General features: G+C 43.6%; 1 protein-coding gene across 2 annotated transcripts in view; it reads right to left on the bottom strand.

Moving 5' to 3' along the window:
• Positions 1 to 26,766, bottom strand: part of LOC138840454 (phosphorylase b kinase regulatory subunit alpha, liver isoform) — a 57,384-nt gene extending 30,618 nt beyond the window's left edge. Inside the window, exons 1-11 of one of the 2 annotated variants that reach the window (XM_070040780.1) lie at positions 26,357 to 26,766; positions 18,502 to 18,660; positions 16,224 to 16,271; positions 15,250 to 15,418; positions 13,639 to 13,721; positions 9,767 to 9,847; positions 8,163 to 8,261; positions 5,905 to 6,051; positions 4,124 to 4,177; positions 2,802 to 2,924; positions 840 to 935 (exon numbers count right to left, since the gene is read on the bottom strand). In XM_070040780.1, the coding sequence (XP_069896881.1) occupies positions 840 to 935; positions 2,802 to 2,924; positions 4,124 to 4,177; positions 5,905 to 6,051; positions 8,163 to 8,261; positions 9,767 to 9,847; positions 13,639 to 13,721; positions 15,250 to 15,418; positions 16,224 to 16,271; positions 18,502 to 18,660; positions 26,357 to 26,434 (1,137 nt within the window). In that variant the 5' untranslated portion in view covers positions 26,435 to 26,766. The remainder of the gene's footprint in view (positions 1 to 839; positions 936 to 2,801; positions 2,925 to 4,123; positions 4,178 to 5,904; positions 6,052 to 8,162; positions 8,262 to 9,766; positions 9,848 to 13,638; positions 13,722 to 15,249; positions 15,419 to 16,223; positions 16,272 to 18,501; positions 18,661 to 26,356) is intronic. The other variant, XM_070040779.1, reaches the window with a different exon arrangement.
• Between the last annotated feature and the right edge of the window lie 879 nt (positions 26,767 to 27,645).

Raw genomic sequence — 27,645 nt, 5'->3', positions numbered from 1 at the left:
AAAATAGGTAACTATTCCTGAGGGCATTTGTTTTCTTTTGTTTTGCCCTAGGTTACAAATTACATCACTAATTTTGTTTTGCCAAATGCCTCTAAAGCACCAATTCTTTTTTCTTTTTTCTTTTTTCGTTGGTTGTGGGGCCTGAACTCTGGGCCTGGGCGCTGTCCCTCAGCTCTTCAGCTCAAGGCTAGCACTCTACCACTTGAGCCACAGCACCACTTCCGGTTTTCTAGTGGTTTATTGGAGATCAGAGTGTCATGGACTTTCCTGCCTGGGCTGGCTTTGAACCACGATCCTCAGATCTCAGCCTCCTGAGTAGCTAGGATTACAGACTTGGCCACCAGTGCCTGGCCAAGAGCACCAATTTCAATAGGAGACATAATATGTAGCTGCTGGAAAGTGACTCAGCTTCTACTCACGTGTCTAAGAATGTAAAGTGATGAGATTTGCATGAGACCTAGGTTGATGGCACCTAGAGAGAAAATAGCCTTTGCATTTTGCATATCTTGGTCTGTCTAGTGAGGGAAGGAAGCCATTCTCAACTATCCTCGATTCAGGCTTCTCTTCTGCAGCAATGCATTAAGAACATGGCACACAACATTTTGTGTTCTATAGACTTGCTTCTGCCTAGTGTTGGGGACTGGACAGATGCGTTTTGTAAGTGAGTCACGGTCCAAGTATGGCTCCTCCAAGCCACAAATCCTTACCGTGGACAGGAATACTACCTAAGGCTTTAGAAACCACATGGTGAAAAAGGGATGAAGAATACCAAAGGGCCACCACCAACTTCCTGCATTCTGGATGAGCAGCACAAAGGGGCCCTAGCACTACCAGGTTACCTTGTCAGGAGGGATGGCATAGAGTTCTGGTACCAAGTGGATCCCATCCTTGCCTCTGATTAATATTCCATCAAGGGCCTCCCGGTACTCTTGGACCTAGAAAACAAGCCCACAGCCCTTGGTATGAAAGAGGTCTTGTGATGAATGCTGAAATGGCACTGAAACTTAGAAAAAAGTTAGAAGTCAGCCACAGAACAAAATAATGCACAGATGTTTGGCTGGTGACATGCCAGAGGGGCTCTCCTGGACAGCACACTATAGGGTGTGCCTCCCTAGGCTCAGCCCTATCTGTAAAGCTTCTAGACAAAGGGACAGAGCAGTCCTTCATGCAGTAGCTGTTTGTTCCTCACAATTTCCACAGTATGTGAGTGGTGTGACTCTAGCATGTCCCTGCATGAGACATCCTTCCAATGCTGTCTTAACTTACTTAGATATTTTACTCATAATTTCCCACATATTTAAAATTTTTCTCATCAATGAGATTATAAAATCCTTGGGATGGAAGTACTATATCAGGCAGTATATCACATTTCTACAGGTAGTTTTTCAAACCATTTATTGCTTCAGAAATATGTGCTGGTTTGGGGAATGTGCTTCAGTACTAGACCACTTGACCAGAATGTACAAAGCTCTGGATTTTATACCCACATTATTTCCCTCTCAATCAATCTCTCTCTCTCTCTCTCTCTCTCTCTCTCTCTCTCTCTCTCTCTCTCTCTCTCTCACACACACACACACACACACACACACACACACACAATAAAGACAAGCTGGGTGCTGGTGGCTCACACCTGTAATCCTAGCTACTCAGGTGGTTAAGATCTGAGGATCATGGTTCAAAGCCAGCCCAGGCAGGAAAGTCCATGAGACTCGTATCTCCAATTAACCACCAGAGAACCGGAAGTTATGCTGTGACTCAAGTGGTAGAGTGCCAGCCTTGAGCTGAAGAGCTGAGGGACAGTGCCCAGGCCCAGATTTCAAGCCCTCTGACCAGAAAAAAAAATTGTTGGTGGCTTACACCTGCAATCCTAGCTACTCAGGAGGCTGAAATCTGAGGATCAAGGTTTGAAGCCAGCCCTACCTGGCTAGAAAATTCATGAGGCTCTTATCTCCAATTAACCACCAAAAAACTGGAGTGGCATTGTGGTTCAAGTGGTAGAGCACTAGCCTTGAGCAAAAGAGCTCAGGGACAGTGGCCTGGCATGGAGTTCAAGCTCCATTACTGGGTGGTGCATGATCATGCATGCATGTATGCACACGTGCGCATGCGCGCGCACACACACACACACACACAGAACAAAAACAAAAAAAACATTAAAACTTAAAAGCTCAGCCACATCATGGCCCATCCTCTAAACCCATGAGCAGAACAGCCAGATATGACAGCACAGGACTGAGTTTTGCAACCCTGCCAGTGAGTTTCACAGGTGCAACACAGCTTGTTCATGCCCAGCACAAGGTCTGGTACCAAGCAGAATCCAAAGAAACAGGTCTTAAAAAGGAAACTTTTTGCCTGTTCTGGCCTAAGACTTGGTATTCGGAGGAGAAGACAACCAATAGTCTATGACTCAGCCTGTAAGAAGCTCCCCCTCAGCACACGGAGGAGGGACAAGGCCCCAACAAGGGCCCAGCTGAGCAATCAGCACCAGTGGATAAGCAGGATCACCTCACTGGCTATGTGAGTGAGACTGTGTTTGGAGTAGGTCCGCCAGCCCCATGGAACGATTCTAGATGACAGTGCAAGAGGCAGACAAACAGTCCCTACTGGCCCTGCTCAAACTGCAGTGTCACAGGTAAATAAAAGAGTTACTGCTTTAATTCACTAAATTTTGGGAAAAGTTTTCAAGTGGCAATAAATAACACAGTCATCTAAATTCTTGCCTAACCTGTGTATTAATAATAATCAGCACACCAGTGGGATAACAAATATCCTTATCAGTACAACATCCAAAGTTTTCTTACCTGAACAATGTCACCATTAAACACTCCATCTAGGATGAAATAAGTCCAGAACACAGGCCACTCACATTCGATGTTTTCAAAGAGCTTGAGTTCGGCAGGGTCATAATGTAACCTGTTTGGGTCCTGGAATGATATACATAAAACCTTTTCTCACATGATATCTGATTAAATACATAATATCATTAGACCTTACTAGGTTTCCCGTGTTTGTCAGATTCAATGTGGCTTTGAGGTTGATATGAATAAGAGTCTACTGTAATGGGGAGAAGCTACTCTTAACAGTTTTCCATGATAAAAAATTTAGTAAATCAGATGTACGAGACAATATGTTGAAAATGAACTTTACAACTGGGGGGGGAGGGGAAGGAGGAGTTGGAGAGGTGGGGAGGGAAGGGAAGGGAGGAGAAAAACAAAGGAGGAGGTATCAATGCTCAATAGGAAATGTACTCATGACCTTACTCATGTAACTGTCACTCCTGTGTACAGTATTTTTACAATAACACACACACACACATATAAAGAAATACACACAAGACTCCTTGGTAGTCTTGGTAGGAACCTTGTTTTTACTGCCAAGGGCCATTTAGATATTTATAACATCATTCATTCATAGGCTCAGACTATTGCATTGTGCTTTCAAAAAAACCCGCATTTGTTAGATTTTAAGTTCCATATGCTTGTGCGTCATATGGCACACTGGTCAGGCATCCCCACCCTTGATAAAGCATCCTATTTCTTAATTTTCCTATTACAGTGCCTAACCAATGACCTGTTTTATTTATGTCATTATACTAGTCACCAAAGCAAAGAATCCTAAGAGATGGTCACAGGTGATTTTTTTTATTTTTATTTTTGTCGGTAGTGGGGCTTGAAGTCTGGGTCTGGATACTGTCCCTGCACTCTTCAGCTCAAGGTGAGCACCCTACTGCTTGAACCACTTCTTGTTTTCTGGTGATTAACTGGAGATAAGAGTCTAACAGACTTTTCTGCTGGGATGGGCTTTGAACCGTGATCCTCAGATCTCAGCATCCTGAGTAGCTAGGATGACAGGCGTGAACCACCAGTGCCCGGCTACAGGTGGTCTTTTAAAAAATATGTAAGCCACCAAACTGTCCTAATCAGAAACTGACTTTATACTATTGTTTTACTGTCTGATGACCTACTATACTATTCTACTGCCTAATTCCAGGCTTTTTGACTTTGAAATTAGTACTGTCCTTCCAAAATTCCAACATATAATTATAATTAATAAAAGGAGAACACAATGGCAACTTAGATATGGAGACAGTAAGAAAGCATAAGTAACAATTTTGAAATACAACCTCTCTTGGAGTTTTGTAACCATCTCGAAGGAAGCGACAGCATCCATAACGCCCCTAGTAAAGCAAGGAAGTACATTTGATGAGAGCAGAAGAGTTACTTTGTCTTTTTTCTTTTATTAATGTCAGTCCTTCTCAAGGTGCATTGTAATCATAAAATGATATGCTGAATTGAAACCCCTTTGTAAACTAAAGATAATAAGCTTACTAAAAACATTAAAAAGTCAGCCTGTCACCTTTGTTCCCATGAATCATTTAGTAGTGAAATGTGTATCGAGTATTGTTTGCTCTTAATAGACAATTATTTTTTAGGTAATAATAAGCAACGAAAATGTAGGCATGACCAGTATTTGGAAGAGAATGTCTAAACATCATTGACGGATCAGGGCAGCAAGGGTAATTATTAAGAGTTCAATGAATGACTATTCTTTCATTCTGATTTGCTGTATTACACAAGCATGCAAAGGGACCCTATTTGGAGACGCCATCAAGCCAGATCTTTGAATTTATTGGCTTCTGCCTGTAAGACTGAGAAGCTCAAAGGATTCCCCCAACTCCAGTCCTTGAAGTCAGTTTGTGAAGGCAGAGGAGGCTCTAATATCAGATGCCCCTATGGTATGGCATGGAGGGAGGGCTTTCCGCATTGGTCTTTCTCAGGTTCTTGCCAAGAGAGGAAGAGAAGCCTAACACTTGACATCTGACCCCCTGATCCCTGGATGACAACTTGGGGTGCTGTTCTCTGGTTTCTTCAGAGTGCATGGCTGTTATGGCAGACCTGTTCTTCTACTATCTGTAAAGGACAGAGCAGCCAGGGCTGTGTAGTCTGAGGAGTCATCCTGGGGTGGCCTAGCCTACAACCCTTCATCTTGCAAGCCCATTCATTCTGTCTTCCTATGTCAGCTGCCCCTCAAAATGCCATTTTCTCCACAAATCCTGATCACTCTAACTGCCATGTTTTCCAGATAGATTGGAGATCCTAAGTTTAGCATCTTTGTTTCCATCTTTGTTTCACAATCAAGAGTAAGACAATCAAGATGTAAATTTTGGTTTAGGAAATTCACATTCTTTGATTATTTTACTGAAAGTACCAGCTGGCTAGAAAACTTATTCTTAACAGTCTCTATTTAATGTGATATGTCAGTAACTGCGTCTCTCTGTAGGGATTTTTAAATCTTCCCTCAACTTGTTTTCTTTTTTTTTTTTGCTCGTCCTGGGGCTTGAACTCAGGGCCTGGGCATTGTCCCTGAGCCTCTCTGTGCTCAAGGCTAGCACTCTACCACTTGAGCCACAGTGCCACTTCCAGCTTTTTCTCTTTGTGTGGTACTGAGGAATCAAACCCAGGGCTTCATGCACGCTAGGCAAGCACTCTACCACTAAGCTACGTTCCCAGTCCTTCCCTCAACTTGGGATCACTAAGTCCCATGAAATTCGGTATAAAGTTTCAGTCTATACAGACATGATCATTTCTTTCTTTTTTTTTTTTTTCTGGAAATGAATCCATGGCTTTCAAAAGATTCTCAAAGGAGTCTGTCTTAGAAGATCATTATTGGTAAGAATTGGGGTTCAAAATGCCCTGTTGAATGAAAGTTCTCCAACTTAAGAAGAGAACCATGTCACTTAATCACTATGACACTTCTTGCCTGTAGACATAGCATTGGCAATTGACTCTGTAAGTTCACCTTGATAAAGCAAGCCATGACCCTGAAGAGTGAGCTGCTCCATGTCATCAGGTAAAAATGGCATTCAGCACAGAGCAGATGGTCACCAGCACGACCAATGATTACCTGGAGCTTAGAAATAATTTCATTTTTGGTCACATTCACAAGGTTCACATCTTCCACTGCAAAAGCCGGGAAAGAAATAATGGAAAGAAGTCCAGCATCAATTTCTTTAGATGTTGATGCTCTTGGCAACATGGAGAACAGGATAGACTGAAGGAGAAACAAAGAGGAGGTTTAGTCTACAGAAGTAGTAATAGTTAAGTGTGCTACTAGGAGCCAACACCTAAGCCCCAAGAAAACATTTATCTGAGTTTACCAATTTGGAGTAAAGGTTTGTCTACCACCACGGCACCTGGTGTCCAACTTTACTTATCTGGTCAATGCCTCCTGTTCATTGTGAATGGAGAGGAGGTTGGATAGAACATGCATTATTTTGGAGCCTATGCTGAGAACTGCTGGTCTCTTCCACATTCTCTATTGAGTTGAATGGATCGATAGGACATATTGGAAAGGAAACGACAGAACTATCTGTTGTTTTTGTTGTCTGTGAAGATACAAACTAAATAAACATGCATGTAGGATCAACAAAGAGAATGACTGCTTCTGTGAGATGAGACCAGTTCATTTGGGTGACCCAAAAATGCTTAAAGGAGTCACTTTTGAAAGACCCCCATGCATGCTTTAGCAAAATAAGGAACAAAAAATTCGTTTGGCCATAGAATCTTTCTAGGGTTATTAAAGACACTGGAGTAGGGCCTCAACTGTAAGTGGCTGGAATAGGCATTGTGAACATGGAAGGCAGCGGGAATCATAAAGAAACACTTGGGCAGGGAAAGAAGCCAATGCTGAGATCTAACATGTACAGACAGGAGGCTAGATTCTGCCAAAAATAAGCTAATTAAATCTTCCATATGAGGAATTAAGGTATTAACTGTATGATTTATACACAATGACTCTGAGACTCAGACACAGAGATCTGGGCCTAAGGGGAATTTAGCCAGCAAATGACCTGACAGGGGAAGTATACAATTTTCCTTTAAATGACATGTCTATTAAGATACACACCAGCATGTCTCTCTTACATGATAAAATACCATATTCCCTATTACTGACTCTTTTTAATGAGGGAAGATACAGTGAGGTAGAAAGTGGGGTAAAGATAGGTGGCACAATTCAGATTCAGAATAAATCTATACTATTATTATTTTTGTGAGTGTGTGAAGCTAGGAATCAAACCCTGGGCCTGGCATATGCCATGGAAGCATTTGTCCACTGAGCTACACCTGAGTCCTAAAGCTTTATTTTCTATGAGGAACTGATATCTAGGCCTAGTTCTTTAACCAGTCACTTAACACCAAGAAGATATTTTGAAAAATGCAGTATCGGGGGATTTCATCATTGGGCAGAACATTGCAGATTACTCTTACACAAACCTAGATGGTATAGCTTTACTATAGTTATAGCCTACATATATGTAGTCCCTTGACCACAATGCCATAGTTATACTCATTCTTCTCCAGGCTTTCCCTGACTGGAAACAAAAGCTTCCAACTATAAACTCTCCATTGACAAATTTTTATGTATGAGGCTGACTTTTGCCCTAGCACATAGTGGAGCCCCAGTAAGTGTTTGATGATGGACTAGCAATTGATGACTCACTGTTTGCTTCATGGAGTCCCCTAACATCTAACTATTCTTTTCTTTTCTTTTCTTTTTTTTTTTTGTTAGTCATGGGCCTGAACTCTGGGCCTAGGCGCTGTCCCTCAGCTCTTCAGCTCAAGGCTAGCACTCTACCACTTGAGCCACAGCGCCACATCTGGCTTATCATTATTTTCTATAATCTGTACTTTAGGGAGGCTCTATTAATGTACATCTCTCCCAGCTCATTTCCCTTCCACTACCCATTCTGTTCATCAAACCCTAATCAACTCAGATAGTGCTTGCTAATCATTCAATATGGATGTGTTATGAAATAAACCTCAGTAAACCACTTATGTGCTCAAAGGACCAGCAATAGGTTTTTACCTCCAGCAAAATCAAGTTGCTTTGGTTTCTGACTTTCTATATAGGGCCACACTGTGTCTTTTGTCTGAACAGTACTTTCTGGGTGCAAGGTACTTGGATAAATTGTCTGGGTTCATCCGCTCCAGCCTAACAACTGTCTTGTAAGGCAGCAGACCAATATGCCCCTTTGTTGATACGAAATCTGGAGCTCAAAGAAGCAGTCTGCTAGGAAGGTAGGGATTCCAAACTAGAGCCCAGGCCTTTCCTCTGGGATTCTTCTTCTCTACTGTCTGGAACTCAAGGGGCTGACCTGTTACCTGGCAGTGCTCGACTTCATCAGGCAGCACGTGGATCACTGACTTGCGTCCACCATGGGCTCCAAAAAGATCCAGCTCATCAATTGCTTCAAGTGCTGCCTAGAAACACATACAAATTCTTCTTCTTCTTCTTTCTAATAAACATATACTCCAGTACCAAAAAAAATTACTAACAAGTACATAGCATCATGTATGTGTGGCACTAAATTCATGGCTGGCTTTTCTTTTACCTGCTTTACTGGTTAGCCTCTATCATGAGTTCATTTGGCACATCAGAAATGAAATTCTTTAACCCAAAGTACATTTTCTAACAGTTTCCTTAAAGATTATATTGTTGCCAAGATGCACTGTGCTTGTAAATTGACATACTAATTTGCAACCCTTTGGAAAAAAGAAAAACAAAAAGAAGACAAAAATAAAATTCTGGCTCTGGAGCCTTGGTTCTGTTGGCAGGCTGATATGGCCCCAACCAGGTGTGCACTGCTTTGAGAGGAGTTTCTTGCTGGGTATAAGTCGTTCATACTTGTTCATCCTAGCTACTCAGGAGGCTGAAATCCAGAAGACCATGGTTCCAAGCCAGCCCAAGTAGAAAATTCTGTAAGACTACATCTCCAAAATAGCCAGCAAAAGGCTTGGCTATAAGCATGACTCAAGTAGTAAAAGGCAAGCTGAACAAGGGCCAGGCTCTAAGTTCGAATTCTTCCCTCCGCTCTCGCATTGGATTTATTTTGCTTTATGAGATGCAAGTCTCATTATGCTGCTCATGTCAACCCTGAAATCCTAGGTTCAATTGCTTTTTCTGCCTCAGTCTCCTAAAGAGCTGAGATTAGAAGCTCAGGATAGCATACTAAGTTGGAAACCTATATTGCATTGGGTTGGAATACCGTTAAGGAAAGTTCCCAGTGTCCTGACATTCCCTTTCTCCATTCAATATGTTTCTTTTTTTTTTTTTTCTTTTCCTTTTTTTGTCACTCATGGGGCTTGAACTCTGGTCCTAGACACTGTCCCTCAGCACTTCAGCTCAAGGCAAGCACTCTGCCACTTGAGCCATAGCACCACTTCTGGTTTTCAGGTGGTTCATTGGAGATAAGTCTCACGGACTTTCCTGCCTGGGCTGGCTTTGAACTGTGATGCTCGGATCTCAGACTCCTGAGTAGCTAGGATGACAGGCATGAGCCACCAGCACCCGGCTCTTCAATATATTTCTAATTTACCAGCTTTCCTGGTTATTACTTGTTCAGCCTCATAGAGCTGAATATGTGAACTCAAAAAGTGTTCATATTCTTCAGCCTTCTCTATGACCCAGAAAGGAAGCCAAATACAATCCTGCAGCTTCTTAACAGAAAGAGCTCCATTAGCCTGATGGGTGATCACAATGGATAGCCAGAAGACAGTACACCTTTTCTGTTATACACACATTTCAGTATAGGAATCCCATTTTCTTGATCTAGGATTTCCCTTCTCTGGTATACAAGTGCCATGTGAATTTCACATACTTACTGACTTGTGGGAAATGTGCTAATCTCATGAAATCCATGCCTAATGACCAGAACCTAAGTAAAGCAGTAAACACATACAGCAGGGATAACAAACTGAACTGTCACCTTGGCCATTCCCACAGAGCTTGCATTCAATTCTGGAATGCCCTGGTTCGTCTTATCTCCACGCTCCCACATTCCATAATCCTGGAAGAGAAAAAGGTAAATTTTACAGGGTGAGAAAGAGGTATATGAGAAGGCTATGGAAAAATGATTTCTGTATGTTATTGTTAGGGCTAAGAGCCAACTCCATGGCTTCGTACACTCCCATTCTGGTCTTCCTTACTATCACTTCATGTGACCTCTGCGAAGAATTTTAGAAGAAAACACTCAAGTGGAACAAAACTGCATGCAAAACCACTCTCAGATTTCTTATTTCTAAAAACATATTAATTTGTAGGAAACCTTTGATTTGTAGTAAATAAGCTACCTGTCTATAATCAAAGAGTTTCCCTCTCTTCAGCCAGTGCCTTTGAGCTTAAATTGTAAGATAGAATTAAGCAACTTTAACTTACTGAAGCCAATAAACCCATCTAAAATATTTAACAGTATCTCTTGAATGCAAATACTTAGCTAGTAACTGGATCCAAAGTCAAAAGTGAGGCACAGAAAAATGAATTATGAATTAGTTTGGAACACTCTGTTACACAGAGGACTCTAGGCATGTGTATATAACTTGGTGAATCATTTAACAATCCAAGTAATGCTGGACACTGGTGGCTCATGCCTGTAATCCTAGCTACTCAAGAGGCTGAGATATGATATGATATGGAGCCAGCCTGGATAGGAAAGTCTGTGAGACTCTTATCTCCAATTAACCACCAGAAAACTGGAAGTGGTGCTGTGGCTCAAAGTGGTAGAACACTAGCCTTGAGCGAAAGAGCTCAGGGACAGTACAGTGCCCATCCCTGAGTTCAAGCTGCATGACTGTCAAAAAAAAGTCTAGCTACATGCTGTTTCAAAATTCTATGTGTACTCTTTTTTTTTTTTTTGGTCCAGTTGTGGGGCCTGAACTCTGGGCTTGGGCACTGTCCCTCAGCTCTTCAGCTCAAAGTTAGCACTCTACCACTTGAGCCACAGTGCCACTTCCGGCTTTATTTTTCTTTTTTGCTTATGTGGTACTGAGGAATCGAACCCAGGGCCTCATGCATGCAAGGCAAGCACTCTACCACTGAGCTACCTTCCCAGCCCTCTATGTGTACTCTTAAAAGATTGCAATCCAAAAGAAGATCAATGTCAAAATGGTAGTCTAGTTTATGTTCTAGTCTCCAAATAGAGGAGTATTTGAAAATCTGAACCCTGAAACTTAGACAGAAAAGAGCCATTTTGGACCTCGTCCTGTGGGTAGTACTTGTAGCCTAAGGCAGGTAAAGTCTTTCCTGTAGCCCTCTTCCCTTCTTTTGATTCAATCTGTCTATATTCCAAGCCTATAGATACATGACTCATCATCAAAAACTGATCAACTCACTTTCTCTGTTCAGAGTCTAAAGTGACACACTTTTTTTTTTTTTTTTTGCCAATCCTGGGGCTTGAACTCAGGGCCTGGGCACTGTCCCTGGGCCTCTCTGTGCTCAAGGCTAGCACTCTACCACTTGAGCCACAGCACCACTTCCGGCCTTTTCTGTTTATGTAGTACTGAGGAATCGAACCCAGGACTTTATGCATGCTAGGCAAGCACTGTACCACTAAGCCACATTCTGAGCCCAAGTGACACACTTTTTAACCTAGTAGACATTTCTTTCTGCATGGCCATATCCCCTACAAATTTGTCCTCCAACCCTTATATGCTCATAAACTAAACTTTTTTTGAGGGGGGGGGGTGGTAACAGGACTTTGTTCTTGCCTGGTTTGTTTGTTCATCTGGCACTCTACCACTGGAAATATGCCTCCAGCCTGGGATTTTTGCTAGGTGTTTTGGAGATGGAGTCTCAAACTTTTCTGCCAAGTCTGGCTTCAAATCGCAATCCTCTGGGTCTAGCCTCCTGAGTAGCTAGGTTCACTACTATAAGCCACCAGGCCACTGAATTCCCTTTCTACTATTTTCTAATGTCATCTCTGACCATAAGTCTGCTCCTTTTCTGTCCCAAGTGCCCCCTACCTATCCCAAGCACACCACTTGTTCTCAGAATCTATCCCTGCCACTGTAACAGTTGATGCTACATGATACACCTGAACCTAAACATCCTTTCTACCCCCTTTTCCTTATCTAAACCCTACTTATTCTCCAAGGTCCAACTAAAGGCTCTTTCTAGATACAATGGTTTCTCAAGTTTCCTTAAACCAAAGTTTGTCAACTTTGGCACTACAAACATTTCCAGCCAGATAAAACTCTTTCCCTAGCATTGGCTTACTAGGTGTCATTAGCATCCTCTTCCCTCAGTGTGACTACTGAAACAGTTCCCAGACACTGCCAAATGTCCACTCGGAGAGAAAGATTACTCTTGGATGAGAGTCATTGTTTCAGATGTGTGGGTCACAAAATGATAGCCCTTGGATCAAATCTTGCCACCTATTTTTGGGGGGGGGTTGCTATTTTTTATGTGAAAAAACTGTACAAAGGGGTTACAATTACATGGGCAAGATAATGAGTACATTTCTTATCAAGCATTGTAGCCTCCTCCTTTGTTTCCCCTTCCCATCCCTTCCAAGCCTCCCCTCCCACCCAATCCTCCCCCCACCCCCCCCCACCAAAGTTGTAAAGTTCATTTTCGACATGACAACTTGTACTTCTCATTGTTGCAACGGGTCCACCTGTATCCTTATTTAAACTTGTTTTTCCCCTTCCCCTCCACAAATTATACCCACATCAAATACAGTGAAAGCAGGGGTTATACAGTGGGGGAGGGACATACAAAGCAACAAATAAATGGTCTTACAAATATGTTGGAAACAATCGCATGAAAGAAAAAAACATTTGAATACATATCTTAGGGTTCATTTCCCTAACATCACATTATCTGACCTTTTCTGCTTGACTCATACATATACTAACTATTGCAAATAAGGGAAACCATGGGACCTATGTTTCTTTGGGCCTGGCTCTTGCCACCTATTTTTATAAAGTCTAGTTGAAAGCGCCACAGGGATTTGTGGAAATACTTTCTATGTACTTTTTCCTGTCGCAGAGGGACAGTAGCTGCAATGGAGACCGTGGCTTTTGCAGAGAAAATATTTACTCTCTGGCCTTTTGTACAGAAAGTGTGCTGACCTTTCGTTAGGGTACAGTGACTTCTTTCTGTTTTTTTGGTCAGTTGTGGGGCTTGAACTCTGGGCCTCGGTGATGACCCTCAGCTCTTCAGCTCAAGGCTAGCACTACTATATGAGCCACAGCACCACTTCTGGCTTTTTCTGCTTATGTGGTGCTAAGGAATCGAACCCAGGGTCTCATGCATGCAAGGCAAGCACTCTAACGCTAAGCCACCTTCCCAGACCCGACTTATTTCTTTTTTACACCAACCACTGCCCTTTGCTTGCTTCCCTCACAGTCAGCTTTGCAGTTCAGTTGTCTATAGTTACTCCAGGCTCTACTGCTAAGCTAGGCATGTCTTCTTCCATGTGTTCATACCATGGCTAAGGTCTCTCTACCTGCAGGGTCATTATGGTCCTCTCCATGGCTCTCCAGCTCCCAACCAGGCACCAATTCTCCCACCTCTGCAGACACATCCCATGGAACATTTTAGGGTCTTATTTGAGGTAAGCAGAAGACAGACACTGGTGCACTCCAAAACATAAATCTGTATCCCAGGACAAGAAAAATGTGCACTTTGTATGGGTAGTGACACAATGTCAGAGCTCTAGTCTTTGAAATCTTCTGTTCAGTCCCAAAGGAATTGGCTTTCAAAGAACAATATGGTTTTTCTTCTTTTCTTTTCTATTCTTTTTTTTTTTTTTTTTGGAGAACCGGCACATCCATAAACGACAAAAGTACTGATACTTACAGCGACTTTATATGCAGCTTCTATATAAAAGACAAGATTCTGTATGAAGGCCACCTCATCAAGGGTGAAAATAATACGTAAGCCTAGTAAAGAAAAATAAAGTTAGCTTTTAAAGGGACCTGTCCATTATACATGACACACATCACACTACGAATCCAGTCCTTCTACCCTCATTTTCATTTTTCTTACAAGGGCATCAAATATTAAGGCTGAAGTACATCAAAGAGTTGATGCATGATCGCAGAAAGAGGGTGGAAGGCTGGCTATACTAGCTACTTTGCCAGTTATCCATCAGATAAGAATTAATATGTAGAATGTACAAAAAGCTCCAAACCAAAGACCAAAAGAAAACCATCCAATGAATGTAAGGTCCACCCCAGGAAGGTGGGGTACACTCCTTCCTCCTCTTGGCTAAGTTTCTACCCAGTACTGTGTCACCTAGGTAACTGGTACACCTGGAGGCATGGGAGGTTACATCCATATTCAGCACATTACGGCCCCCTTTGGTAAGTCCAGGCCCAGGGTGGCTGACCCCTTTAGCCTTGTGTGTCTCCACCACACACGGTAGCAGGGGGCAGGCAGGCAGTTCGGAAAGAAAAACTTTCTGTCTGAATACCACGTGGTATTCTCATTTATCAGCAATTTACCTGACAAATCATAAATGGGCAAATGAACAGTTTTCAACAGAAGTATAGTCAGGTGTTGGTGGCTCATATCTATAATTCTAGCTACTCAGGAGGCTGAGATCTGAGGATCATGATTTGAAGCCAGTCTGTGAGAGTCTTATCTCCAAGCAACCACCAACATGCCAAAAGTGGAGCTATGGCTCAAGTGGTAGAGAATCAGCCTTGAGCAAAAAAGTTCAGGGATAGCGCCCAGGCCCTGAGTTCAGGCCCCAGGACACACACACACACACACATACACATACACACACACACACACACACACACACACGCGCGCGCGCACACACACACACACACACACACACACACACACACAAAGTACAAGCTGCCAGTCACTAGTGGCTTGTGCTTATAATCTTAGCTACTCAGGAGTCTGAGATCTGAGGATCACAGTTCAAAGCCAGCCTGGGCAGGAAAGTCCATGAGACTCTTTTTTTTTTTTGTCAGTCATGGGGCTTGAACTCTGGGCCTGGTGCTGTCCCTCAGCTCTTCAGCTCAAGGCGAGCACTCTACCACTTGAGCTACAGTGCCACTTCTGGTTTTCTGGTCGTTTATTGGAGATAGGAGTCTCACAGTCTCTCCTGCCCGGGCTGGCTTTGAACCGCGATCCTCAGATCTCAGCCTCCTGAGTAGCTAGGATTACAGGCGTGAGCCACCAGCGCCCAGCTTCCATGAGACTCTTATCTCCAATAAACCACCAGAAAACCGAAGTGGCACTGTGGCTCAAGTGGTAGAGTGCTTGCATTGAGCTGAAGAGCTGAGGGATAGCGCCCAGGCCCAGAGTTCGAGCCCAACAACTGAAAAAAAAAAATCCCAGTCCTGAGTACTTTGTTATAGTCACACAACTGGACCAAGACACTACCCTCTTCTCCATTCCTTTTGTAGATTATCATTCCATGTGTCATGGGCTCAAATGGCCTTGACTTACCTGAGGCAGTCATTTGGGCCAGGAATAAGAGGAAGAGCGAGGTGGCATCCACCTGGAGGTGGCCCCATTGGTCATCGCCCACCACAGTGCTACAGGTAGCAGTGTTATACTTGGCATGCAGGCTGTCTTTGGTACTCTGTGTGTGCTTGAACTTCTCCACTTTGTCCACCTGAGGAAAGAAGCAAGCTGATTCCACATAGCTACATAGGCTCATCATGGGTGGCTTGAGATCACATGGAAGGACCGTGTACACTTCTTACCTGCTACCTCTCAGAGCCAGAGCCAGACTGCTAGTGAGCAGTTGATATGGGGACTATGTTAGGGATTCTTCCCACACATTCACTAGCAATGCCTCAGCCCAGAGATAGGGTGGGAAAGTTGGGGGGCACAGGGAGTAGTTATCAAAAGTCAGGCCAGAACTTAAGCTAAGACTAAGGAAGGTACTTAAGGAGAAAGGGAGGGATAAAAGTGAGAATAACAAATTAAATTTCAACTGTTTTCCTAATGTTGAAAGAGAAACACATTATGCCTTCGTATTTGATGACTGAAGACAGGGGCTGTATCGCATACAACTTGGAATTCATGCAGATGCTAGGATGGGTTCTGTGTTCAGCATGTGCTCAACGTATTATTTTATTTCCTCCCTACTGAAAACATCAGTAAACGGTAAGACTAAATTTTTGAAACTCAAACACGTAGCCCCAAATGAAGATATCTCCTTTTCTAAGCTTGGCAGAATTTTAAAAAAATCATACATGATTTTCACACATGCAGCTCTTCAAAAGAGAGTCTTAGGAATCATGATCTTAAAGATGATGGATTCTACAGAATAATAAAGTTGACGCTAAGTTTAAAAAGAGAAAGTAAGCAGAATATATTTAATTTCTCTTTCTCGAGAAGAAATCTTCAAAACATGCTAAGCATATTAATTATTACCAAGAAGGCATAAAATGTCCCCGGCACTTCCCACCTACCTGTCTCATCATGCATTGGAGAAGACCTCGCATTAGCTTCACCACGTTCTGTGGAAAGAAAGCTCCATTTGTAACAAAGGCCAGGCTCCTTGCTCCCACAAAACCATCTGCTAACCCCCAAATGGGTTACAGACCAGTACCGTCCAGCATCTTCCCTGGAAAAGTGGATCCTAAGCGTACATGAGTATCATGATTGTTCAGAGTATCGATTCTTCTCCAGTCCATCACAGAGAAAGAAAAGGCTGGACACAGAAATTTCTTTCAAATTACAAGGTGGGACTGGATGGTATATTTTGTCCTTTAAAATTCAATTATTCAACAGCCATTTTTGCAACACAATTTTTATAAGCCTAGTAACTCTGCAAGTTTACATCATGGAGTTTAGTAATTAATTTTTTGCTATAGTAAGGATGAATTAAATATACTACACCCATTCAGAAGAAATGATATTTTTTCTAAGAGACATTTTTTAACTGTATTTTTTTTGTCTTTTCTTTTTTGGTACTAGAGATCGAACCCAGGATATTGCACTTGCTAGGCAAGCGCTTTGCCACTGAGCTACATCTCACCCCTCTAAGAGACATTTGTGATACCCTCACTGGACTATTGAGCCAAGTTCTTAGAAAAAGCCAGTGGTGGGGCTGGGAAGGTGGCTCAGTGGTAGAGCGCTTGCCTTGCATGCACAAGGCCTTGGGTTCGATTTCTCAGCACCACAGAAGCAGAAAAAGCCGGAAGTGGTGTTATGGCTCAAGTGGTAGAGCGCTAGCCTTGAGCTGAAGAGCTGAGGGACAGCGCCCAGGCACAGAGTTCAGGTCCCACGACCAACAAACAAACAAACAAACAAACAAAAAGGCGAGTGGTAGTAGATGTTGCTGGCTCATGCCTGTAATCCTAGCTACTGAAGCTGAGATCTGAGGATCACGGTTCGAAGCCAGCCTGGGCAGGAAAGCCTATGAGATTCTTATCTCCTAACTACCAAAAAGCCAGAAATGGAGCTGTGGCTCAATGATGGAGCACTAGCCTAGAGTAAAAAAGTTCAGTGACAATGCCCAGACTCTAATTCAAGCCTCAGGACCAATACTGTAATACACTACAACCAATTACTATTATTCTCATTGATACAAATAATAATAATAACACTACATTAGTCATTAGACACTATATCCAGGCATTCCTTGGATTATCGTGAATTCTTGCACCAGTTGCAGATGGTATTTTTACCCCACTATAGACAAGGAACTTGGGGTTGCGTGTGGTAAATTCTCCCAACTGGCAAGGAATGAGACAAGGTTAGAATCTAGTCAATCAGACACCAGAGTTTGAGTTCTTAGCCAGTATATTAGTTTGCCTACCATTTTCCTCCATAATTTAGGTCCGTTTAAAACCGGGCCTTTATACTACCGATCAAAAATACTATAGAAACAACTTCACAAATGTTGGGAAATTAGGGTGCATACTTTGGAATGTGTAGCTCTGATGTTAATTTATTTTTTGCTAGTCCTGGGGCTTTAACTCAGGGTCTGGGCACTGTCCCTGAGCTTCTTTTGCTCAAGGCTAGCACTCTACCACTTGAACCACAGAGCCACTTCTAGCTTTTTCTGTGTAGTGGTTCTGAGGAATTGAACTCAGGACTTCATGCATGCTAGGCAAGCACGCTACCACTAAGCCACATTCCCAGCCCTCTGGTGTTATTTTTTTAAACAAACACGCACATGAGGTTGTAATGATATATTATGTATAAACGTATATAGTTGATAAGAGCACACATGAGAGAAATGAAGCTAGTTAGGTAGATGGACACTTGGAGGTTAGAATGGATGCTTTTATTCACTATTTGGTATGATTTTGGATGTTATTTTTTTGTTGGTCATGGGGCTTGAACTCTGGGCTTAAGTGTTGTCCCTGAGCTATTCAGCTCAAAGCTAGCACTTTACCACTTGAGCCATAGTACCACTTCTGGTGGTTAATTGGAGATGAAAGTCTCAAGGACTTTCCTGCCCAGGCTGGTGATCCTCAGATCTCAGCCTCCTGAGTAGCTAGGATTATAGGCATGAGCCACCGGCACCCAGTTTTATCATTGTTTTTAATGGAGGGGAAAATTCTCAAACATGTGAGACTGAGACCATCTAAATGCCTCCCAAACATATGTTATAGCAGAAATAAGAGAATAAGCTTGCATGCGGGCTTTTGTTCATACACAGCTACTCGTGGGAGTTCCAGTTTACGGAAAAGAGAAAACATGCGAAGCAGTCAGGATCCAGCTGTCAGACATCATTACCTGTTCCAACTCGTAGGCCTTGGCTTTGTCCTCATCACGGTCAGCATTCTTGCGGTAGGCCATTCCTAGACCCCATACAGCCAGGATACTGTAAATGTTGTCTCGCACCCAGGCATCCTTTTGGTCATGGCTGGCTGATAACAGCCCTGTGATGGGATTCTGGTAGGAATGAGACAAAATGGAATGGCATCGGCCTTCACAAAGCTTCTGGGCAACAGATGCTTATCTAAAACATCAGACTAGGACAGGAGCTGAGAGACTAGTTTCTCTCCTTGTTCTTCCGCCACTAACAGTGTGACTTTGAGTGGGAAACCACATCACGTCTTTGTACCTCAACTTCTTCATCTGTATAACTAGGAGATGAGACTAGGTTATTCTTTTTCACTTTCTAACCAAAGCACACAGTTGTGAACAAAACAGAAATAGCAAACAGAAAACACCTGCAAAGCTCTACAAGTATGCATATTGCAGGCACCAGGTCTTTTCTAGCTAGCATGTTTTCATATTGGTTGCTAATCTCTGGCGTAAGAGAAATGGATTAAGGGCCATTGTCTATTCTTCAGCTCTGTGTGCCTAGGGAAGCCATCTTGCCTATCTGGACCTTGGTCTCATCTGCAATTCAAGTCTTTCATATATCTGAACAGCCAGTACTACACAGGGGGCCATTTGGAAGTCATAGTTCATGAGATATCTCTGGGTTTTATTTATTTATTTATTTATTTATTTATTTATTTATTTATTTATTTATTTATTGTTGGCTCTGTGCCTGGGCGCTGTCCTTCAGCTCTTCAGCTCAAGACTAGCGCTCTACCCCTTGAGCCACAGTTCCACTTCCAGTTTTTTCTGCTTACATGGTGCTGAGGAATTGAACCCAGGGCCTCCTGCATGCAAGGCAAGCACTCTACCACTGAGACACCTCCCAGCCCCATATCTCTGGGGACTTTAGAAAGAAGTGAACTCACTAAAAAAGCCAGATTTTTGCATGAAAATTTTTTGACAAATACTCATATCAGAAGTATTCATAGATACTGAAAATGAGATATAGCCAAATATTTATCGACTGTATGGATAAAGAAAATGTAGTCTCTACAATGAAATATTAGTTGACAGTAGTATTTGCTATAATAATATAAACTATATTAATAATAATACTATATGTTATGATATGAATGGACCTTGAAAACATACTAAGCAAAAGAAACTGGTCACAAAATGCCATACTGAATGACATTATTTATATGAAATGCTGTAAATCTATATAGCAGAATGATCAGTGGTTGCCTAGAGCTTGAACTGGAGGTAGAATGAAGGAATAAGTTAGTTAGTTGCTGCTTATAGGTTTCTTTTATTTGGGGGCCAGTCCTGGGTCTGGCATTGTCCCTGAGTTTTTGTGCTCAAGGCTAGCACCCTACCACTTGAGCTACAGCTCTACTTCTGGTTTTTTGATAGTTAATTGGAGATAAGAATCTCAGGCTTTCCTGCCCAAGCTGGCTTCAAACCTTGATCCTGGGATTTCAGCCTCTTGAGTGGCTAGGATTATAGGCATGAGCCAATGGTGCTCAGCTTCTTTTTCATTTATGAGATGACACAGATGCTCTAAAATTGATTGTGATGATGAATGCACAACACCCTAAGTATACTAAAACCTAGTAAAAAATTACATGCATTAAGTAGGTAAATTAAATGGTAAATAAATTATACCCAAATAAACCTAATTGATCTTTTAAAGCCAACTCTCTGAGCCTAGAATTAAAATGGCTAAGATAGGAAATGAATTACATAAAGTTAAAGTGGTATTGCCTTTTCATGAAAATATACTAAGAAATAATAAGTACATTTTAATCAAAATCTTGCCAGCTTAAGAAATACTGTCAATAGGGCTGGGGATGCAGCGCAGTGGCAGAGTGACTCATGGCATGTACAAGCCGCTGGACTGAATTCCAATTACCACAAAAACAAAACAACAATAGAAAACAACGATTACTATTCCAAAGGGAACTATATAATTTACAAAGAGGTGTGTGAAAAATTCCATTGGGACTTTTAAAGTGATACTTACAAGGTTATTAGGTTAAAAAAAATTGGCATCTTTGCACATAGTTCCACCTAAGGAATGAAGTATATTTGACTTTGTCCTTTAATTAACTTATGCCCTCTATGTGCGTGAAAATAGAGCGATGAAATCTGTCAAGTGTTTTAACAAGGGAGAGTAACAGAGGGGATAAATTTGATTGGGCTATATTGTCTGAATATGTGGAAATATCACAAAGCCATTTTGTATAACTAATATATGCTAATAAAAGTGCAAAAGAGTCAATACATAAATGAGTGCCAGTTTAACTCTTATTCTAATACTAGACTGCTGACTCTTAATAGAAAATCACTATTTGCCAATAATCTTTATCTGTTCTGATAGAAAATCATTAGACATTCCAGAGTAAGAACCCCTTCCTCACATTCCTACCAACCCTGACTGTATGGAGACAAATAGCCTGAGGACACAGCGTGGATGACTTACAGATAGTGCCAATGGTGGTTTGGATTACATAATAAATGGTTGTGTTAACGGAAAGTCATTCCTCTTGGGGTGTGTATTTTTGCTGGGCCTGGGCTGTGGTGCTGTCCCTGAGCTCCCTGTTGCTCGAGGCTAGTGTGCTACTTGAGCCACAGTGCCCATTCCCGCTTTTTCAGTGATTAATTGGAGATAAGTCTCATGGACTTTCCTGCCCAGGCTAGCCACATAAAACTGCCCAGAAGCCACGTAAAACTGGGGTGTTACTATACTCAGCAAAAGCAATACTTACTTTGTGACCTGTCTGTCTCTTTAAATCCATGAAACAATACATTATGTTGAAAGACAATATGAGCAATTCATTTGGATGTGATTTGTGAAAAACTGAAATGATTGGGTGCCTGTGGCTGATGCTTGTAATCCTAGCTACTCAAGAGGCTGAGATCTGAGGATTGTAGTTTGAAGCCAGCCTGGGCAGGAAAGCTCATGAGATTCTTTATCTCCAAGAAACTACCAAAAAATGTGGAAGCAGAGTTGTGGCTCAAGTGGTATAGTGCTAACCTTGAACAAAAGGTCAGGGACAGCGCCCAGGCCCTGAGTTCAAGTCCCAGGACAGACAGACAGACAGACAGACACACACACACACACCCTGACCACAGGCTGGCAAATACCATGCAGGCCCTGAGTTCAAGTCCCAGGACAGACAGACAGACAGACAGACAGACACACACACACACACACAGACACACAGACACACAGACAGACAGACAGACACACACAGACACACAGACACACAGACACACACAGACACACACAGACACACACACACACACACACACACACACACACACACACACACACACACACACACACACACACACACACACACACACACACACACACACACACACACACACACACACACACACACACACACACACACACACACACACACACCCTGACCACAGGCTGGCAAATATCATGCCTGGGCTCTTCTTTCCTTTCTACCCAGGAGTTTTGTCGGTGTGCTCTTCCCCTGACTGGAGACAGACTATGTGCATTGCCCATACTAACCCTGAGGGCTCCATCTCTTTAGAGACCTAGGGCCTTTGGTGGACATCCAGCTGAGAATGGAAGGGGGAACAAAATCCTGCATATCTGATGTCATTCTGCAAGGCAAGCGCTCTACCACTGGGCCACCTTCCCAGCCCCTCTGATGTCATTCTGTACACTAAATAGGAGCACAAACAAGCAGACCAAAGGGAAAAAGTGGGTAGAATTTTTCAGGCCAAGACTATGGTTTCAGATATAACCATTGTAATCATTTACTGTTTCTCAATCTTAAAAAAAAATGAATGAAAGCTAGGTGGCTTGTGCCTGTCATCCTAGCTATTCAGGAAGCGCTGAGATCTGAGGATCATGGTTCAAAGCCAGCCTAAGCAGAAAAGCCTGTGAGACTCTTATCTTCAATCAACCACCAGAAAACCAGAAGTGGCGCTGTGGCTCAAGTGGTAGAGCACTCACCTTGAGCTGAAGAGCTGAGGGACAGACAGTGCCCAGGCCCAGAGTTCAAGCCCCATGATCAACAACAAGAGAAAGAGAGAGAGAAAGAGAGAGAGAGAGAGAGAGAGAGAGAGAGAGAGAGAGAGAGAGAGAGAGAGAGAGAGAGAGAGAGAGAGAGAGAGAGAGAGAGAGAGAGAACTTGGTTTCTAAAGTTAATACTTTATTTCACCATCTTCCATAGACATGTGCAGATAGGTGTTTATGGGGCATCTTTCAATATCAGTTGGAACAATCTCTGAACTGTATCTGATTCAATTTTTCTAAAATGTTTGTTATTATAAACGTGATATATAGATGAGTTGCAGTTACATAAGTCAGATAAAGGATACATTTCTTTTTAGACAATGTTACCCCCTTCCCTTGTTCTCTCCCAGTTTTCCCCTCCCATTCCCACCCACAAGTTCATTTTCAAAATAGAGTCCAATGAGTACCACTGCTCCATTTACTCACCCTTTGTCCCTCCACTGATTTTAAATAGACTGAAACCAACACATAGTGTGGCAAGATATATATAAAAGGTGACCCTACTCAGGAAGCTGAGATCTGAGGATCATGGTTCAAAGCCAGCCCAGGCAAGAAACTCCGTGAGACTCTTATCTCCAATAAACCACTAGAAAACCCGAAGTGGCGCTGTGGCTCAAGTGGTAGAGTGCTTGCCTTGAGCTGAAGAGCTGAGGAACAGCGCCCAGGCCCAGAGTTCAAGCCCCATGACCGACCAAAAAAAAAAAGGCAACCTTACTGAAGAGTACCCAGAGAAGATGACAAGACTACAATAGTAAAGAACAGTGGTCTGGGGCATGGTGAGTACAGGGTAGGCTTAGATGAGGAGGTATGCAATTCTGTACTTACAGTTAAGTTCCCCTAGCAAATGTGTACCTGAAATATTATAGTTAGCTAGAGAAAAAGAAGGCAAATATAAGGGCTTCTTACTACCTACCCCCAAAATAAATACAACAAAAGGCTCAGACAACTTTTTTTAATCATTAAAATGTTGGGGAGGAAAGTCCACCTTGCAGATTTGCTTCAATGAGAGGACAGTTCTTTTGCTCCTAATAGAAGGTAAGCCTGAATCAAGATCATTAGAATGTTCCAGGAACTGCAGAAAGATTGTGTGTGTGTGTGTGTGTGTGTGTGTGTGTGTGTGTGTGTGTGTGTGTGTGTGTGTGTGTGTGTGTGTGTGTGTGTGTGTGTGTGTGTGTGTGTGTGTTAATTTTTGTTTTTCAGACTGGATCTCAGATCTAGCCCAGGCTGGTTGTGAATTTACTATCTTGCTGCCTCTGCTCCCCAACTACTGAGACTGCAGGTATGTGCCACCATGCCAGGCTTGTGCAGGAAGTATTTTATCAACAAGGATTAACGGATATCTTTCTAGATATCTGCCTAGAACACTGCTTGACACTGCTTGATGCAAAGGAAGGAAATTGATGGGGTTCCTGTACTCAAGATCTCACTGCATCAATGGGAAGCTATAATAGTGTTCAAGGCCAGAGCCGGTGGCTCACACCTGTAATCCTAGCTACTCAGGAGGCTGAGATCTAAGGATCGTGGTTCAGAGCCAACCTGGGCAGGAAAGTCCATGAGACTCTTATCTCCAATAAACTAGAAAGCCAGAAGTGGTGCTGTGGCTCAAGTAGAAGAACGCTTGCCTTGAGCTGAAGAGCTGAGGGACAGTGCCCAGGCCAAGAGTTCAAGCCCCATGACCGACAAAGAAAAAAAATAGAATAAAGTTCAAAGGCCTGAATGCATTAGCTGTATTGGGCCTTTCAGGAAAGGGAGTATATTGGGATAGAGTAGTCATAGGAGAACCACTAAATACTACCATGTGACCTATATCAAAGTCACAATAATACCAAGAGCACCAAATATTTATTGATTGTCCATGAGGCAACATATTAGAGACTCAATGGAAGTATTTTTAATCCCCTTTCACAGATGAAGGCATGGACTCAGAAAAGATGAATAAAGGTTACATATGTTGTTTGAGGTAGAGTTGGGGATTCAAATCCACATATAACATAAGAAGCAAGCTTTACTAGTTCTCACAGCCCCTTCCACCATAGTAATGAGGAGAAAAGCTTTCAACATGGATTAAAAAAAACTTTATAAATGTAATTGTAAGACATTCCAAAGATTAAAAACAATCTCCTTTTATCTGCCTATTCTATATTCAGCTCTCAATTTGAATATCATTTGTTGTAGGACCTTTCTACTCCACAAACTGGGTTAGGAATTCTTCCCCAAAGCTAACATAAAGGCTACAAACCCCAGTGTGCAATCTCAAAAATGATTAAGTTCTGGAAATTTAAAATGTTTCCCTAAGTTTGTAGCAAGCTAGTTTGGTAGTAGATAACCTGAACTAATGTGAAAATAATTTTAGTGTTAATCTTTCGTGTGAATAGTTACAATACTCATATTCTGATGTAAGGGTGCTGCCAAACTCTGATGTAGTTATCATATATATTATATATATACATATTATACACACACACATATATATAGCATATGCACATTAGTTCCTAAAATTCAGACATTTTTAACTTGTAAAGCACATCTGAACTGAAGAATTTCAGATTGGGGACTTGGGACCTATACATTATGCATAATTTCCACAGCATTACTATTTATTTATTATCTATTTTTTAGTACTGGGGGGTCCAGTCCAGTGAATTAAGAAAGTACTCTACCACTGAGTCACACATACTCCTACCATTTCTTTTCTGTAAGCACATCACTTTGTACAGTGCTGTGTATATAACAGGTATACAATGAATGTTTCTTGAATGAGGAACCAAAGGCTGGAAATTAGATAAGAAGGAAAAATGATCAGTGGCTTAAGAGAGTCACTATGGTTCCCCAACTTTCAGGCCTAGGCCTCTAACTACCAAATGCCACTTCCTTCTTTGACTTTGAAGGCCCTAAAAATAGTTACTGTTGAGTGAAGACAAGCAATATAGTAATAGGTATTGCTTGTCTTCACTAGGAATAAAAATAGTTCAGTGGTCTTACACTAAGGACACATATATAACTTTAGGCCAAGAATACAAAGCACAGCAGGCATATTTATACTTCAGATCATCAGAGCAGTTTCATAGGATCCCTGGAACTTGGGAGAAGATCTGTCTTTAGATTTGACCAGGTTAGTACATTACTACATTCAGTGACCTTTTTGGCCCAGTAGTTTCTTTTCTTTTCTTTTTTTTCCTCTTCTTTTCTCTGTGCTGGGGAACTATTCAAGATCTCATCCATGCTAGGCAAGTGCTCTGCCACTAGTAGTTTTCTTGTCCAAAAAGCAGCAACTTGAGTAGGCTCCAAGGCCCTCCCATGTGGATCATCAACAAGGTGACTTATGGGAGGGACGGCAGCAGTTGTCCACACTCCGGTCTACTGTTCCTATCGGCTCAGAGTTCACCATCCTCATTCAGTGTACTCTTTCAACCTACACAAACCTCCTCTCTCACCCAAAAGGGGCAGTAAACACGGAAAGACCTTTGTGTCCAAAACACATGGTGGGGGTGGGGGTCATTTTATTTTCCATCATAAACAAGACTCGAAGAATTCTGTGAAGTGCAGCCTCAGGCCCTGCTTAGTCTCTTATTGGAGAGATCAAAGAATGAAGTGATAATCACTAGGTAGCAAGGACTAGGAGACCTCTTAACTGCAAGCATGTCAAGTCACAAGAGGGGACCGAGGCCTGGGAGGAGTGAGTGACACAAGAGGCAGCTCCAGGCATTGCGGATGGAGGAAGGGGTGGGGGATGGTGTGGAGGGAAGTGCTCCTTACCTGGTAACACAAGATGGTTTGCTGCACCAGCCTTGCGTACCCGTCCAATCGGACCCCAGAATTGCTCCTGCTCCTCATCTCCTAGACGCTCAGGGGCTGCAGCGTCCTTGATCCCAGCTTCACACAGTTCTCAGCATGGGGATGGGCGAGGCGGGAGGAGGTCCTGGACTTTTCGAAATGCTAGAACCCAAGTACAGACTGCCAAACAAGCCAACCAGACCTTCGCAGGGCGGGGCGGCGCATGGGGGCGGGCGCTCCGGCGGCCCCGCCTTCGCCAGGCCCACCACCCAGGGTCCCGGCTTCGGCGGCCGCGTAGCTCTGACGGGAACTGGGTCCTCACGGAGAGCCGCAGGCGGAGCCGCAGCGGTCAGGTCCGCAGGCGGTCGCGAGGCGGCCCTGGGGCAGGGGAAAGGGGCCGCGAGCTCCCTTAGGCGAGAGGCCCGCCTCCGCCCTCCCCTCCACGGCGGGACGAAGCTCTCGGGCTGGCGGCTGGAGAGGGGGACGGGCCGAGGGCCGCGGAGAACCCGGCCCTGGGCGGGAGCCAGGCGGGGCCCCTTCGGTCCCCGGGCGCCGCCGCCCCATCCGGCCCCCGCCCCTGGGAACGGAGCTCCCCGTCGCGCGGCCCGACGGGGAAGAGGGGGACGTGGGCGGGAGGCAAGTGGCCCGTTCAGCCCCGGCCTTGAGGCGGCCGCCAGTCCCAGGCGAGGCCGGAGAAGCGGGCTCTCAGGTCTGTTCCCGCCTTCCGCTCCCCTCACCCCGGGCGGCATGGGAAGCTCGTGGCCTGAGGGGGAAGAAAACGGGAACAGCCCGCGGGTGGAGCCGAGAATCCGGCGCTGGGCCCGAGCCACTGGGCGTCCTCCAGCCCCTGCCGCCCAGGCCAGCCCGACTAGCGGGATTGGGCCTCCACCTCCGGCGTTTCCTGAGCCCGCCTCCCCGCTCCGCTTTCCCCGCCCCGCGGCTGCCTGGGGAAGAGCCGCGGCCCCGCCTCCACCCGGAGCGGAATCCTCAGAGGCGGCGGCCTTGGTGGGTGAGGAATAGGGCGGCATGGAGGAGGATCCGCCTCCAGTCAGTGGACAATTGGCTTCGAAGAGCTGTAGTGGAATGGGCCCAGCGGCTGGCTAGCTGCTTAAACCACCCTTGGCTAAAGAGAGGTGTGTCCATTATGGAGCTGTGGCTGGGGACCGCACCTCTCTCTAGACTGTGACGGTGGCCCAGCTGCCAGCATGGAATGTGAGTAGTGGAGCACAGCCTAGAAAGGCAAAGGGGGAAATCAGGGCAGGATTCCCCAG

The sequence above is a fragment of the Dipodomys merriami genome, unplaced genomic scaffold, assembly GCF_024711535.1.
Source record: "Dipodomys merriami isolate MVZ:Mamm:240054 unplaced genomic scaffold, mDipMer1.0.p SCAF_3, whole genome shotgun sequence".
Lineage (NCBI taxonomy): Eukaryota > Metazoa > Chordata > Mammalia > Rodentia > Heteromyidae > Dipodomys > Dipodomys merriami.
This window is presented reverse-complemented; position numbering and strand designations above follow the sequence as displayed.